At 41.3% G+C, this 14,253-nt stretch overlaps 1 protein-coding gene across 1 annotated transcript in view; it reads right to left on the bottom strand.

Annotated features, from left to right (window-relative positions):
- pcnx2 (pecanex 2) overlaps window positions 1-14,253 on the bottom strand; it is a 37,027-nt gene that overhangs the window by 1,629 nt on the left and 21,145 nt on the right. The window contains exons 24-39 of the mRNA XM_005727511.1: window positions 13,926-14,103; window positions 13,222-13,330; window positions 13,006-13,135; window positions 11,659-11,717; window positions 11,313-11,528; window positions 10,981-11,234; window positions 9,992-10,225; window positions 9,511-9,614; window positions 7,620-7,764; window positions 7,276-7,506; window positions 5,415-5,572; window positions 5,186-5,302; window positions 3,194-3,366; window positions 835-1,001; window positions 663-737; window positions 331-507 (exon numbers count right to left, since the gene is read on the bottom strand). Coding sequence (XP_005727568.1) covers window positions 331-507; window positions 663-737; window positions 835-1,001; window positions 3,194-3,366; window positions 5,186-5,302; window positions 5,415-5,572; window positions 7,276-7,506; window positions 7,620-7,764; window positions 9,511-9,614; window positions 9,992-10,225; window positions 10,981-11,234; window positions 11,313-11,528; window positions 11,659-11,717; window positions 13,006-13,135; window positions 13,222-13,330; window positions 13,926-14,103 — 2,527 coding nt within the window. The remainder of the gene's footprint in view (window positions 1-330; window positions 508-662; window positions 738-834; window positions 1,002-3,193; window positions 3,367-5,185; window positions 5,303-5,414; window positions 5,573-7,275; window positions 7,507-7,619; window positions 7,765-9,510; window positions 9,615-9,991; window positions 10,226-10,980; window positions 11,235-11,312; window positions 11,529-11,658; window positions 11,718-13,005; window positions 13,136-13,221; window positions 13,331-13,925; window positions 14,104-14,253) is intronic.

Raw genomic sequence — 14,253 nt, 5'->3', positions numbered from 1 at the left:
TCTTTGTCTAATATTAAAATTGTAAATCCAATTGAATCTTCTCAAACAATAAAAATGAGCTGTGGTTTTAGACAGACCCTGGATGTGAGAGAAATATCAGTCTCTTATCTATTGGCAAAAACTGCAAACAAGCTTCTCAAGATGTTGAACTTTTCCCTTAGTGTTTAAAACCTCTACAAAAGCAAGACAAGCAAGTCAAACTAGGAAAAAGTGTGCACTTGTTTTTCTGTATATGTGTACATCTAACTGCTGCCTACCTAGTCTAAGCTGTGTTGTGGAAACAGTCTTAAGTGGGTGCAGAATTCAGACAGTGCTCTTTTCCCCACCCACCTGTGTGGCTCTGCTGCTGGACCTATGTGAGGGCCCGATGGCGATGTTGACACTGGAGGATGACTGTGTATCGGTGGTGTTGCCCCCTTCAGCAGCGGACAACCCGGAGATAACCAGGCCGCTGGAGAAGCTACGCTTCCCAAACAGCAAGCTGAGTGTGGATGAAGATGAGGAGACCTGGCACCACAAGGAACGGAGATATTGCAGTTCTGTTATAATGTCGTACAGTAAACACTAAGGTGATTTATAGGAACATCAAGAATCTGTTTTCAGATCTTCCATCTGTCGACCATGTGTTTAGGCATGCTGCATTAGGAGTGTACAGTTCCTACCTGACTGGAGCGCTGCTGATGCTGCGCTGCCTGAAGCTGCGCGCTGATGCCACCTGCTCCTGAGAGACGAGGGACCTGGAGACAGACAAAAATCCTCTTTACACTCTTAGTAAGGGAGCACAAAAGCAGCTGCAACCGAGAAAAGTACGCTTTTTACAATGTGTGCGTATACCTGGGAGAATATAGAAGCTATGGAGGTGTTAAAGGACAGCTGACTGTTAGACAGACGCTGGACAATCCCGTTGTTGGAGCCCGAGTCCAGGATTGGGCCAGACTGGCTGCTGACAGGGGGGCGCTGACTCTGGGGCTGCACTGATCGACTGCGGTACTCTCTCCTGGCTGTAGAATTAAAAACGTGAACATTTGTAATGAAACGCAAGATTTAATAACCTAATGTACAATTTAAAAAGCACGTTATATTTGACTTCAGGATTTTAGTTTAGCTATGTGGCTCTCTGTGGTCTCTTAAAAAATAAAAACACTGGTACATCTACGTATTTGGACACCACCATAAAAAACAACAACAAGATGTTAAATGAAGACTTTCATTTTTCATTTTAAAAGAGTTTAGCAAAAGCATTGCAGTGATGTGGTGATCAAAGTTGTTATAATGTTAACATAAGTAAATTGGGTAAATAACTTTCAGAGTTGAACTAAAACCATCTAAAACTATAGCCAGTGAAAATTTCAACTCAAACACATGTTTTGGGTTGTTGGAAGATAAAGCGACGACACAGAGCAGTTTTGCTGCTCAGGCTGAGATTTTGTTCCAAAGAAAATTGTCTTTTTTCACGATTCCTTCCAGGTTGATGAGAGTCCCAGCTCCAGATGCACTGAAGCATCTCAACAGCATAATACTCCCACCATGTTTCACTGTGGGGATGTTATTTGTTGGATTGTACGCCTCTTCCTTCCAAACATGTTTTCCAAACATGAGCAGCATCTCTGTGGCCAAAGACCTCTAGTTTTGTCTCATCTGACCAAAGGGTGCACTTCCAAAATGCTTGATCTTTGTCCAGGTTGTTCTTAGTGTACTTCAGTATGACTTGAAGGCGTCTCTTCTGAAGAAATCAAGATTTTCTTGCACCGAGTACATACCTGTGCAGGTCTCCATCGAGACTACAATTCCCAACCGGTCTAAGTCATTTACTAATGTCTTGGCAGTTGTTCTGGCGTCTTTACACACATCTCTCAGTAGTTTTATTTCCAGAGAATTTAAAATCTTTTGCCTCCTATCTCTGCCAGGCTTGTTCTGTACTGTGTGGCTTGTGTTTCTTGATGATACTTTTCAATCCTCTTCTTTACACTTGGAAAAAAGTGACAACTTTGTATATCCATCTCCTGCTTTGTGAGTATCGAAAATTATTTTTCTCAAGTTGAAACTGATTTCCTTTGTATATGGCACTATGACACTTTCTCAAGTGACAGCTCAAACCCTTACTGAAGTTTTTTTTTTTATACTGTGTGTAAATTGTGCTTTAGAGTTCAAAAGCTGACCTTATTTTTACCTCATAAGTAAGCAGCCTGGTCATTAGTTACATGCAAAAAACTGAGTTAATCCCATGCTTGTAGAAACACCTTCTGCTGCACGAGTGACTTTATCGGTTTCTCACATAATTGTGGAACAGTTTTGTCCCACTCCTCTTTACAACATTGCCTCGGGTTATTGAGGTTTCCAGAGATTCATTTTTGTCCCACCACAGCATTTCAGTTGGGTTGTAGTCTGGACTTTGTCCCATTTTCCTTAATTCTTTTCTTTTTCGGGCATTCTGTTGGAGTTTTGCTGCTGTGCTTAGGATCGTTGTTTTGTGGAAAAACCTAATTTCTTTCAAGTCATAGCTATTGGATAAAAAGCCTCATATTTGATTCCAGAGTACTTTGACACACAAAAGAATTCATAATGGACTCAAAAACCGCAAGGTTCCCAGGCGCTGTGGCTACAAAACACACCAAAATCATTACCTCTTCGCCACCGTGGTTAACAGTTGTTATGAGGTGTACGTTCTAATATGCTGTGTTTAGTTTTTGCAAAACATGGTGGTTTCGATTATGACCAAACATCTCCACTTTGTCCTTGTCTCTCTACAGGACATTGTTCTGGAAGTCTTGTGGTTTGTTCAGATGCAACTTTGCAAACTTAAGCTGTGCTGCCAGTCTTTTTCTAATCATACTGTCATTAACCTTAACATTTAACATGGTAAGTGGAGCCTGTAGAGTCTGAGATGTTCACTCGTCATTCACTCCTCGAAGATCGTGGCGTTGTGTTAACACACACCTGAAGGCTCCAGTAAACACTTTTCTGATAGGTTTATATTCCCTTTGCTTGTTTCAAATATAATATAAAACTACATATTATTTTATAAAGCAGGGTCAGAGAGTAGGCAATGTGACAGACTATAATTTAGGGTGGGGCTTAGGCGGGGCTTAGATTTGAAAAGTTACATAGCTTGACTTTGGTTCGTGTGATTAAAAACAAACAAAACCCAAGCATTATTAGGTTTACATCGAGATTGTAGTAGAAGAATTTGTACCAGCGTTGCGGTGTCTGTGGCTGTGTGCCGTCCTGGCTCTGTGCTGGCTCAGGCTGTTGGATGTGACAGAGGATGGGCGGTTGTGGCTCAACGATGACGACCCACCGGCACCGCAGTCCACATCCTCCATATTCATGCCGCTGTTACAGCTGGTCAGGTTGTCCTTACGCACCCTGCAGAACACAAGCACACAGCTCTGATTTATTTATTCATGTCCACATCAGTGCAAGGGATGCACACAGGCAAGGGGACGTTCAAAAATTTACAGAGCCTTAACTATCAGCACTGCTTAAACCACACACACACACACACTCAGAGATGTTACGTAACTGTGCTAACATATGTGGTGGTGGTGGTGGTGTTCCTCGTAAATTAGTTAAATGTGTTCTGGCTGGGGAGGCTTGATCCATCTCCTTATCTCCTTTTCTACTTAGTCGAATTAAGACAACACCTTTCAGTCAAGGCGGATGAAACAGGCTTAACAAACTAATCTAATCTGAAAGCAAAACTCTGCCCCAAGAAGCTTAAGGGCGAACTGCGCAGTTACAAAGACACACACCATTAGCTGACCTGCAGAGGTTAATGCAGCGCCTGTACGATAAGCTCTACCGAAGGTATTGTGTAAATGATGGAGAGAGAAACAAAAGGCAGGATGAAACTGGGGCTGAAGGAAGAGAGAGCCAAGAGAAGGAGGTTTCTGCATAGCAAAGCAGAGAGTTAAAGCTTTCAGCTTCCCGCTTACTCTGTAATCCAGCTGTCTATTTCTCTCAAACATGCACTCGCACTGTCCCTGTACATGTATTTAAAACTACATCAAGTTGGCAGAGAAGCCTCTTCGCAGCACTGACTACCTCCAAGTCAATATCTGTAAATCCACAGAGCAGGCAAGGCTCCCACTAAGCAGGCAGCCAGAGCATTACACTGCAGTTTGCATCTTATCCAGAGTGATTTATACTAAATGCAACCAGCTGAATAAGAGCATTAGGAAGCTGGCATAAACTGCTTTATCCCAACTTTTTCCTCTTTTGTCCCGGAGACATAAGGCCTTCTGTAACAGCTCAGAAATATATATAGATATATATCAGATTTCTGATATGTAATCTTTGTGACTTACAAAATGCTATTAAGTAGATGATGCATTTTAGAAATCGCCTGGAGAAAAACAGAGAATATATACTTATTAGGAGTAACCACAATACTTTTGGTACTCATCTCTGTTCTTATTCACCTCTTTGAAAGGCAGGCAGCTTCTGTGGCAAACTAAAGGGTTATCAAGGCAAATAAAAATACAGTCTTTGAAAACACAGAATAAGGAGACGATTTCAAACAACGAGTAAGTAAACAGTGCATCAAAACAATGGTCAAACTAAAGCAAAAGACAAAATGATGGTAAAAAGAGCTGCTGACACTTAGAGGCATTTGTCAGTGAATTTCAATGCATACTATATCAAGAGGAAAATCCATAACATCTGCAACTGATGCACATGAAGCAATTGCACCGTCACAAACTGCAACTGTCCACTGGGCATGTGATGGGCCACACTGACCATGCACCGTGTGCCGGAAAACTACTACAACTTACTTTCTGCGGTCTTTGCAGCAGATAATTAGCTAGTCCAGAGATTCAAATCTTCTCTCCTGAAATGATTTTGTCCCAGTTTCAGAGGTGAAATCAACTAGATGATTAGAAGAAATATGAAAGTTTTTGTCCTCCAAATATTCCAAATAAAGAGTGTGTTATTCAAGACTCTTCAGAGGCTCATGTTCAACCAGACTGAACCCATGACCTTCAACTTACAGCATCATCTTCTTACCCATCAGAGAGAACTAAATAAAGTCTGTTTTCTGTTTATCTTTAGCATGTGAAAAAAAACAACTAATTTTGAAGCACAGTCACAGGAAGAGATTTGGAAAAGGCTGAGCCTGGAAGGCAAGGATGAAAAAAGAATAACAAACTGCACTTTCTACTTAAGTGGGACAAAATGTACTGACCGCAGCCATTTAGAGCAGAGCCAGGAACGAATGGCATCCAGGCTTAAAGCCCCTCCTCCAATGCCGCGTAGCGTACCGTGTGTTCCTGCGTATGAAGTTGTCAGAGGTGACACGTACCTAAAAAACACAAAAAGAAAGAAAGTTAAACAGAGAAAACGTCTATGTGAGTGGGCTAAATACTTCTATTGAAGCAAATTACGATTTTTCTGTGTAATAATTTGGCACGCACATGGGGTAGCCGAGTGGCTGGTCACAAGAAGAGTTGACCATGTTCCTCAGTGCTTGCTTTGAGTTTTGGATGCTGCCTCGCTCCGGGTTTCGGTTCCTTAAAAATATCAACTCCTGCTGCTGTCCTGCCCAGAGGCCTCGCACACACTCCTTATTGATCTGAAGAGGTACGGAAAAAATAGAAACAATCATACAGGAGTACAAAGTCCAAACACGAGAGAAGGTCCAGAGAACATCTTGTTTGTTTTATACAAAAAGCAATGTGTGAATATGACAATGCTGTGGCCTGATAATTAGCATGTTTTAAGGTGCTTGTGTGAGGATTTTGTAACATTTGGGCAGCCTTGGGCCTTAGGGTCATGGGAATGAACTGTTCCTTTGTAATCATCATCTTATTTTAGCACTTAGGTGCTTTTGGCAGACACCAATAAGCCTCTGGAATAATTCTGGATATGTGACCACTCTTCTTGGCAGAATTTGTAGACTTCATTTACATTGGTTAGTTTCTTGGCACAGGACCTTCTTTGAAGTGTAGTCCACAATTTTTAATACGGTTGAGGGCAGGGCTGTGGGAAGATTAATGTTAGCCTGTTTTATCAGTTCCAAAATGAGTTTTGATTTGCATTTGGGATATTTGTCCTGTTGGGACAACAAATTGTGTCCAAGTTTCAGTCATCCAGCTGTTGACATGAGATGACATAAAAATTGCAACAAAACAGCCCTAGACCGTGATGCTACCACCACCATGCTTGGCAGCTGGTACAGTGTTCTTGGGTTTGAAAGCTTCCCCTTTACTCCTCCAAACGTATCCCTTGTCGTTGTGGCCAAATAGCAGAATTTCTCTCTAACCATAAAACATTTTGTCAGAACATATTTGGCTTGTCCATGTGGACAGCTGTAAATTTCAGTTAATCATGAAGGTGCTGATTTTGGAGCAGGAGTTGGTCGGTGCCCTCAATTTACATGCAGTTTAGTGACAAGTTTGAGCCTCGGTGGTTCTTAGGATTTGCCTGAAATTCACGTTTTCTCTCATCTGAGGGTGACAGATTGGGTCTTCTTCAAGATCTTGGTAAAATAGTGATACCTGTACTTGTACAGTCTTGGAATCTGGAGACCTTCCCAACTTGTGTAAATCTACAATTCTCCTTCTTCACGGAGTTCCTTGGACTTCCCATTTTTTCTGAGTATTGGTCGATCCAGTGAGTGTTGTTGAACAAATCCTTTTTATGCTGGCAAAGAGAAACTAAGATATGTAGTCAACCATCATCACCAACATGAAGTTAATAAGCTTTGGCCTTGTCGAGTTAAACGACGCTGAAGAACTTTTAACGCCACTGATTAAAATATTTAACTGAGTGTTTGCATATATTTGAGCCTTTATATATACTTTTGACCCTGTGTGGATTAGAGAAAATCCAAAATAAATTCATACTTCCAAATCTTGTTTTTTTTTAAGTCATTAAAGAAGTATGCTGTACAATCATTCCACCCTGGAAAAAAAAACAGCTCAAAGAAATCATTAAAAGCCCAGAAATACCATGAGATGATGAGTGTATGTTATCCAGATGTGCGCATTTTCAAAAGTCCATTTGACATCCTAAAGGGAAAGCAGCAACTCCAGAATCAAAAGGAGTTTGAACAGAAGAAATTCAAATTTGCGTGATTTATTTACACTAAGATTAAAAAGCAAAAAAAGCCACGATTATGTTCTATCATACATTTGGAAAAGTGATAGTGTTGGTTTGTTTATTGTCAAACCTTTGAGACCAACCTTCTCCTCATAAATAGGGAGGAGGCTGTCACACTGTGCACACAGCATTTAGCTGTTTAGCCATTCAGCCAGAAAATTAAACGTATTTTACCTTGATGACCTTGAAGCTGAGGTGGCGTTTGTACAGCATGATGATCTTGTACTCGTCCGTGCCATCATCAATCATGTGTCTCAGAGTGAGCAGCGTGTCACGGCTTGACAGCACAGCCTTACGCCAAGCGGGATCGCTCTCGTGGCAGATTACGAGGTTGCTGCGGTAGTTTGTGATGGCTTCGTACAGGATAGACGCCTCCTCGGTCTCTTCCAGACAGGTAAAGTGATCCTGCAAAAGCAGGAAGGTCATCATGAAGTGTTGAAGGAAATGTTTTCTCTATAATGTGTATTTCCAGTACAGTTTGAGACTAAAGGTTGAAAAGCTACATGCTCTCGCTTTACCTGATGCAATTTGAGGCTCATTCTGACTGCAGGAGCCACCACCTTCTGGAGGAGGTCGAGATCAGTGAAAACCCACTCATCCTTAGTGGCGATGCGGAAGTCGCCTTTAAACAGGGTGTTGAAACCGTACAGAAATGATTCAAGACTTTAAAGAGGAAGGGAGGGATTTGAGGGGGGGGATAAAGGAAACACAAAGATAGAGAAATAAAGGATGGATTATAATAACATATTTTAGATTAGATTACAAGACATAATAACACTGCAGAGTCAGAGGTATGTTTAAATGACAGGATGTTTAAAGATTTATCCACTGGCTCCCCCTTCTGGCGTTTCTGTTTAGCACCGGGTAATATGTACAACATGAGACAGACGTTCCAATAATTTGTGCATGTAATCTCAAATGCAACAGAAACATTTTTACTGTGTTTTAAGATCAATTTCCCGTAAGCATTTAATTTCATTGGTTTCCATTCATTTTATTTTAATGGAACAAGTTTATCTACTGCCAAAGTGCACAAAGGAGAGGAAGCAGACTGAAGAGGTCGACACTCTAACAACACACAGGGTTTTAAAATTAGATTCAGATTCAGATAACTTTATCAGTCCCAAAAGGGCAACTTGTTTGCAACTTACCCACAAAACCTACATATATGGTCAAACACACAATCTATAGTATATACACATTGTCAAGGTAGAGATCAGCAAAAATGAGGTCAAAGCAAAACAGATTCTTAAAGAATAAATAAATGTATTAAAAATAAATAAATAGACAAAGAAGAACAAATGCCTAAAAATGAACAGTCACGGAAAAAACTCATCTAAATGATCCCTGCAAGTAATCTAATAGCTGAGGGAATGAATGATTTCACCTCCTAAGACCTGAACTCTTTCATGGCATGCATTTTATATTTTTCTTTGCTATTTGGGTTGATTAGGACCTGATGAATGTGAAAGCAAAGAATTACCAGATTGTTTTTTTACCTAATTTTTGTTTTTGAGAAAAATGAGATCCACATATGAGGACATTTGTTTCAAATTTTGATAGAACAGTGGCAGTATAATGTCCTCGTAAGTGGATATCAGGCCCTTGTAGAAAAAAATTAAGTATTGTGGTCTAGACATCCCAAAATGTGATGTCCACATATGTGGACACCAGGTCCTAGGAGGTTAAAGTATTTGTTAACAATTACCACAACATCACTGTTGACGGTGCTTTTCCAGTGTCCTAAAACACCCTTCAGCTAAAGAAATGACACATAGTAGCAAATAAACCAACTAAAAGTTCATAATATTCCCATAGAAAAGTCACACCTGAATAGATTTTAAACACAGTCAAACATTTCTACATGTTTACAACTGAAGCACATTAAGCAGTTGTAACCGTCTTACTGTTACATGACGGCACCTCTGCCTTTCTTGTGTAACTTCAGCTAATGGAGGCACAAATAAACACTTTGCTCACACCGAGTTCTATGAAAGACTAATGGGCTACCAAATATTTGCTCAAAGTGATGAGCATAAGCCTATGCTGTATACAGACCTTAATAATATTCCCACACAGCTCACTTCACAGAGGGATTGCAGGCCAGCCAAAACCAGTCACGCACTCTAATATTTCACTGGACTGCCTTCAGCTTTGATAGCCTATAACTGTCACAGCATTTATTTCTGACCACAGCTGGATTTATTTATTTATTTAGTCAAATTCTTTCATTGATGATGGGAGAGTCAGACTGCTGCATGAAATCTTCTCTTCCAGCTGAAACATATTGATTAATGCAGTAATTATGCAACAGAGGGCTATTATGTGTTTGCTTTGTTAAATCCAGGTGGTGACCATTTTTGTGGCCAGGCAGTGTATGTGTGCTGTTTTTGAGTCAGACAGGCTTACCTGTTGGACATGTTGTGTGACGCAGTGCCAAGGGATCTCCTCCCCAGGACGGAGAGAGCATAAGACAGAGTGACCAGAGGAGAGTCTTCATCGCTGTCCACAGGCTGGATATAAGCACAAACACACGGATGAAGGCAATGGCATATGGGCCAGAGATAAAAGTAAGTACAGATTCAAGCATTATGAATGCTGTATGGCAATTTGCAGCAGTTTATTTTCAATGTGCAACTCTTGCTTTCTTTCTTAATCATGTCAGATTTCTAAACAAGTAAAAGCAGAATGACAATAAACAAAATTCCTTAAAGGAGACGTAAAACATTACTGTTTCCAGCTTCTCAAATCTGAAATATATTCTAGTTTTTCTTCTTCTTTCAGCATTTTAAGCATTTGGGCTCATGACTATAACCACATTAAGTTGCAGCAGAGTGTAAACTGAAACTCGCAAGATGATGTTTAATAGAACAGTGTTAAAGGGACGTACCGTCTCCATTTTCCCAGCACAGTGCTGGATCCACTCCAGGTAAACGTTGCAGAAGCTGGCGCGCGTCACCCCCTGCAGGCAATGCACATAGTCCTCATCGATCTTCACGCTAAAGACCTGAGGGTCGCGCTCAATGTGGTGCCACTTGGTGTAGGACTGCAGCGCCTCCTGAATGGTGGCATCCTTGAGCCATGTAGACAGTTTGGGAGAGTGGACCAAGTAGTAGATGATACTCTGAAAAGGAGATTGAGAAAGAATGGGTCAGTAAGTAAAAACATAATACTCACTCAAAAGGAAGACGTGCTCTTGTACGTACTGCATTGCTTAGGATGTCTAGAGTCCCTTATTGCCATGCTGCTATTTGTAATGGTGATTAATGCATAAGATGCTAATTAATTTGTCATTTAAACTGCTTAACCTTTGTGCAGGCAACTCTTTAAGAGCCTTTTGAGACGAGCTGAATGTTCAATTTTCAGCTTGCCTCTGAAGTGAGGCTGACTGAATGCATCAGGGGTGAATGCATTATTAAACCGTGCAGGGTTCCCTTTAATAGCAGAGATTCATTTGAATTTATTTGACATGACAAAATCTGATCTTAAGTGGAAAGCAAATTCCCACGTAAGAACAGTGACTGCAGGTTTCTCTGGAGTCAGTCACATGTTGCTGTCAGCGAGCAGAGCCTTTTTGTCCATCATCAGTGTCTAACCTCACAAGTATGCTTCTGGAAGAATGTTCAAAAATTCCCATAAACACACTCCGAAATCTTGAGGAAAGCCTTCTCAGAAGAGTTGAAGCTGTTTCAGCTGCAAAGAGCGGGCCAACACCATATTAAACCCTTTGGATTAAGAACAGGATGTCATTCAAGTTCGTGTGCGTGTGAATGCAAGCGAGCAAACACTTTTTTAGCAATATAGTTTGAAATGTTTTGATGCCCTGTAAACGCACATACTCTGTGAATCTGGAAGCTTCAGGTTGGAGTGTAAATGTACCTTCAGGTAGTAGGTGATGAGCAGCTTTCGAAGATCGTACACTTGCAGCATGGTGGCAGCATTGTTCTCACTGATGCTGTAACCCTCCAGCAGGTACTTGGTGGCCATCACTTCCCAAGCCAGCCAGCGCAGGTTGAAAGCAGCGTTGCATGACAGCATGTGAGGCAAGTGGCCCGGCTCACAGCAGCAGCATGCGTCATCTTCCTCCACGCCCTCTGTGATGGCCTCCACCTCGCGCTGCTGACAGTACGTCCCTGGGATAGAGACATGGAGTCATAAGTAAAGCAATAAGATACCTTTGCCATGGACGCGATGGGATGGCTGTACTTTACCTCTGAACTCTAAACCCCTCAGTTGGAAGGTGACCAAACCATTGCCAATCTCTATGAGGTGGACCAGGGCGTTGAGGTAGTCAGAAGCCAGGATGAAACAGTCCCCAGCGCTATAGTTGCCCCATCGGCCCAGCATGAGGTCACCACAAAGCGAATGCTGCAGCGATCGAGTCAGGTACTCATAAAAGATGGAGTTTAGGTTGTTATCGTCGCAACCTGCAAAAGAAGAGCCAGAAAAACAGATCAAATGTGCTTGCTGCCTTATCTGATACTAAAATACAAGATGCTCTTTGTGTTGGGGGAATGAAATAAATTAAACTGATTTGATAGTCCAGTTAAAGCTCACCTGTCTCCTTGTCCACCTGGGACACCAGCCTGCTGTTGGAGTTATCAATACGTTTTGTGCTGCAAGGAACACACAAAGAAGCATATCTGTGCAACACTGACCAAATGTTTTTCCTGTATGTGCTTATACATCAGGTTAAAAGCTGATAAAATATATCATGCAATCCCGTATGAAGTGTCTCACTATAAAACTACTGTATGCTTTTATTTCACTTTATTCCTGCTCTGCTGTGACTGTTCTGCTATACTTTCTGTGTCATGTTGCATTGCTGCTGATCTGAGCTTCACAGTGACAACTTGAGCAAACACTTCCTATTTCAACTGACTCCAGCTGAGGTGATGCTGTCAGTGATTTCAAGGTTTCAGGTCTAACACTGACAGTGTCACCTAAATATAGTCGTGGGGTAAGCTTGCACATGAAAGCTGTGGGAGTATTTCTGGCGTGCTCTCAGGGTGCTGAATGCGTGCAGTCTCTCACATCAATAAGTAAGAGGGAACAAAGACACTTTATTGTGTAAGCAGCTAAGTGTGAGACAGAAGGGGAGCTCAGTTCAAAAGACAAAGATTGATTGCTTCTTCAGTAAATAAAAAAAAACAGATGTGCAAATTACAAACTGGAGAAGGAAGTCACGACTCAGTATTTATCCTACCACGTAAGCCCATTTAACCACGTAAAAGCCTAATCAAAGACAACTTCTAAATGAGCTATAGGGCCTGGACACCTTGTAGTCACTGAGTTGATCATGTGCTCCTCTATATATCAAAGTATTGTGGAGTCAAATGTGAGGCCATGTGCTGTAGCGTTCCAAAGTGAAATGCTGTGGGGGCACTTTAACAGAGTGGGCCAAAATTCCACCACAGCAACGTGAAAGACTGACAAAGTCATACAGAAAATACCTCAAGTTATTCATGCTAAAGGTGGTACTATAAGCCACTGAACCCTGAGGTACAATAAGCTTTTCAAAAAAAATCGCAGACATGTGAAAAATTGTTTTTTCACAACTGCAAATCATTTTTTTAACACAGCTGGGTATTGTAGTTTTTAATTAAAATTACTCTGACTGATGAGGACTATTTTTAGCCACATTTGCAGCTGGACTGTGCAATTCAAACTTGTAAAAAAAGGACCATGCAACAGAATACAAGTCTACCTCATTAGTTTGTTTTAATTAGAAACGACAGCTCTGCAGCACAGAGGAAAAAAAGGCTATTTTAGTAAAAGCTAAACATATTTATTTTCATGAGCTACACTGATAATGACCTGTTCTTTAATTTTCAAGAATTCCTTAATCTGGACCATTTGAGAGACTGACGGCACATTCACTTAATTTCCTCATCAGGCCCTTACTTGTAGTTTCTCTCCCAGAACTTAATGGGCCTCGGATAAGAGGAAATGAAGATGGCACTGCCCAGGAAGGGGGCGAGTGGAGTGTAGAAAACTGTGGTGAGCAGAGTCTGGAGCAGCAGCATGGCTGAGTCTAGACGCACACACACGCCAGTCAAGGAAAGAAAAAACAGGCACTGATACACTTTCACACACTTGCAGGTCTTAGAGAAAGGATACGAGGCACAGCAAATGGCTGAGCAAAGGCATGAAAAGCGCTGCCCCAGGCGATCTGCCAGGGAGCGATGTAAACCAGGATGAAATGGAGTTTCAGCAGCAGCTCACGCATCTGGACAGAAAGGGAAGCACAAAGTCAATCCTCTGAGAGCCGCACAGTAGCGACAGCCTTATTTAACTGCCTAGCTTCATATACGCTCTAATTATTCTGCAAGGTTCACGACAGGCACATATTAACAGAACACAAAAGGGAAGTCTGTTGAAGGTTTCATATTTCAGTCACACTTTCTTTGGTTTCTGTCAATGGCTGCACATAAAACACACAAAAACACATCTTTCAATCGCAAATAAAAACATGTTTTTGTTGCTCTCAATCAGCTTGAAGTTACTATTTTTACTATATTTTTAAGAATCACTTTCAAAAGGTTTGTCAGCAGATTTAATTTTGATTATTGTATTTTCTCAGACTTTACCAGAGCATGACTAGCACTCTCTGTTATGAGTAACTACCCTTTGCAAACTTGATGAGTAAATTAGCAGTTAGCATTCAAGTCTCAGCTGTTGTGTATAACAGTTTCTTTGTGACCTTGTTTCTGCTTATCACAAATATCTGCTTATTTCTATACCCACTAAGTATTGTATACGTGTAAGATAACCTCCTGCATTCTCTCATGTGGTCCTCCAGAAAGCATCAGTGGCTCTTTTACCTTGTGGAACACAATGGACATGATGAAGAAGTCCAGCAGGAAGCTCTCAGAGGCACGTGGACAGTCGAAGTGAAAGAAAATGAGTGTAAAGAGCAGAGTGAGGAACTGGAAGCTGGGGTTGCAGAAGGATGAGCGCAGGAGTTTCAGTCCAGCGACTGTCGTCAGGAGAACATCACAGCTGAAGAAAGCACAAACAAGGGCACAAAAAAACGATCAAATCCCCCTCCTTAATGGGCTCTGTACTATCTTTTCATTATCTAAGTGGATAAGCAGTCGCACCAAGCTGACTGTAAATTTTACCAGTTAACCCAGGACGTCACATAAAAGG

The sequence above is a fragment of the Pundamilia nyererei genome, unplaced genomic scaffold (genome assembly GCF_000239375.1).
Source record: "Pundamilia nyererei isolate P.nyererei 1_Seehausen unplaced genomic scaffold, PunNye1.0 scaffold00024, whole genome shotgun sequence".
Taxonomy (NCBI): Eukaryota; Metazoa; Chordata; class Actinopteri; order Cichliformes; family Cichlidae; genus Pundamilia; species Pundamilia nyererei.
The sequence above is the reverse complement of the archived record's forward strand: the minus strand, read 5'-3'. Positions and strand labels throughout refer to the sequence as shown.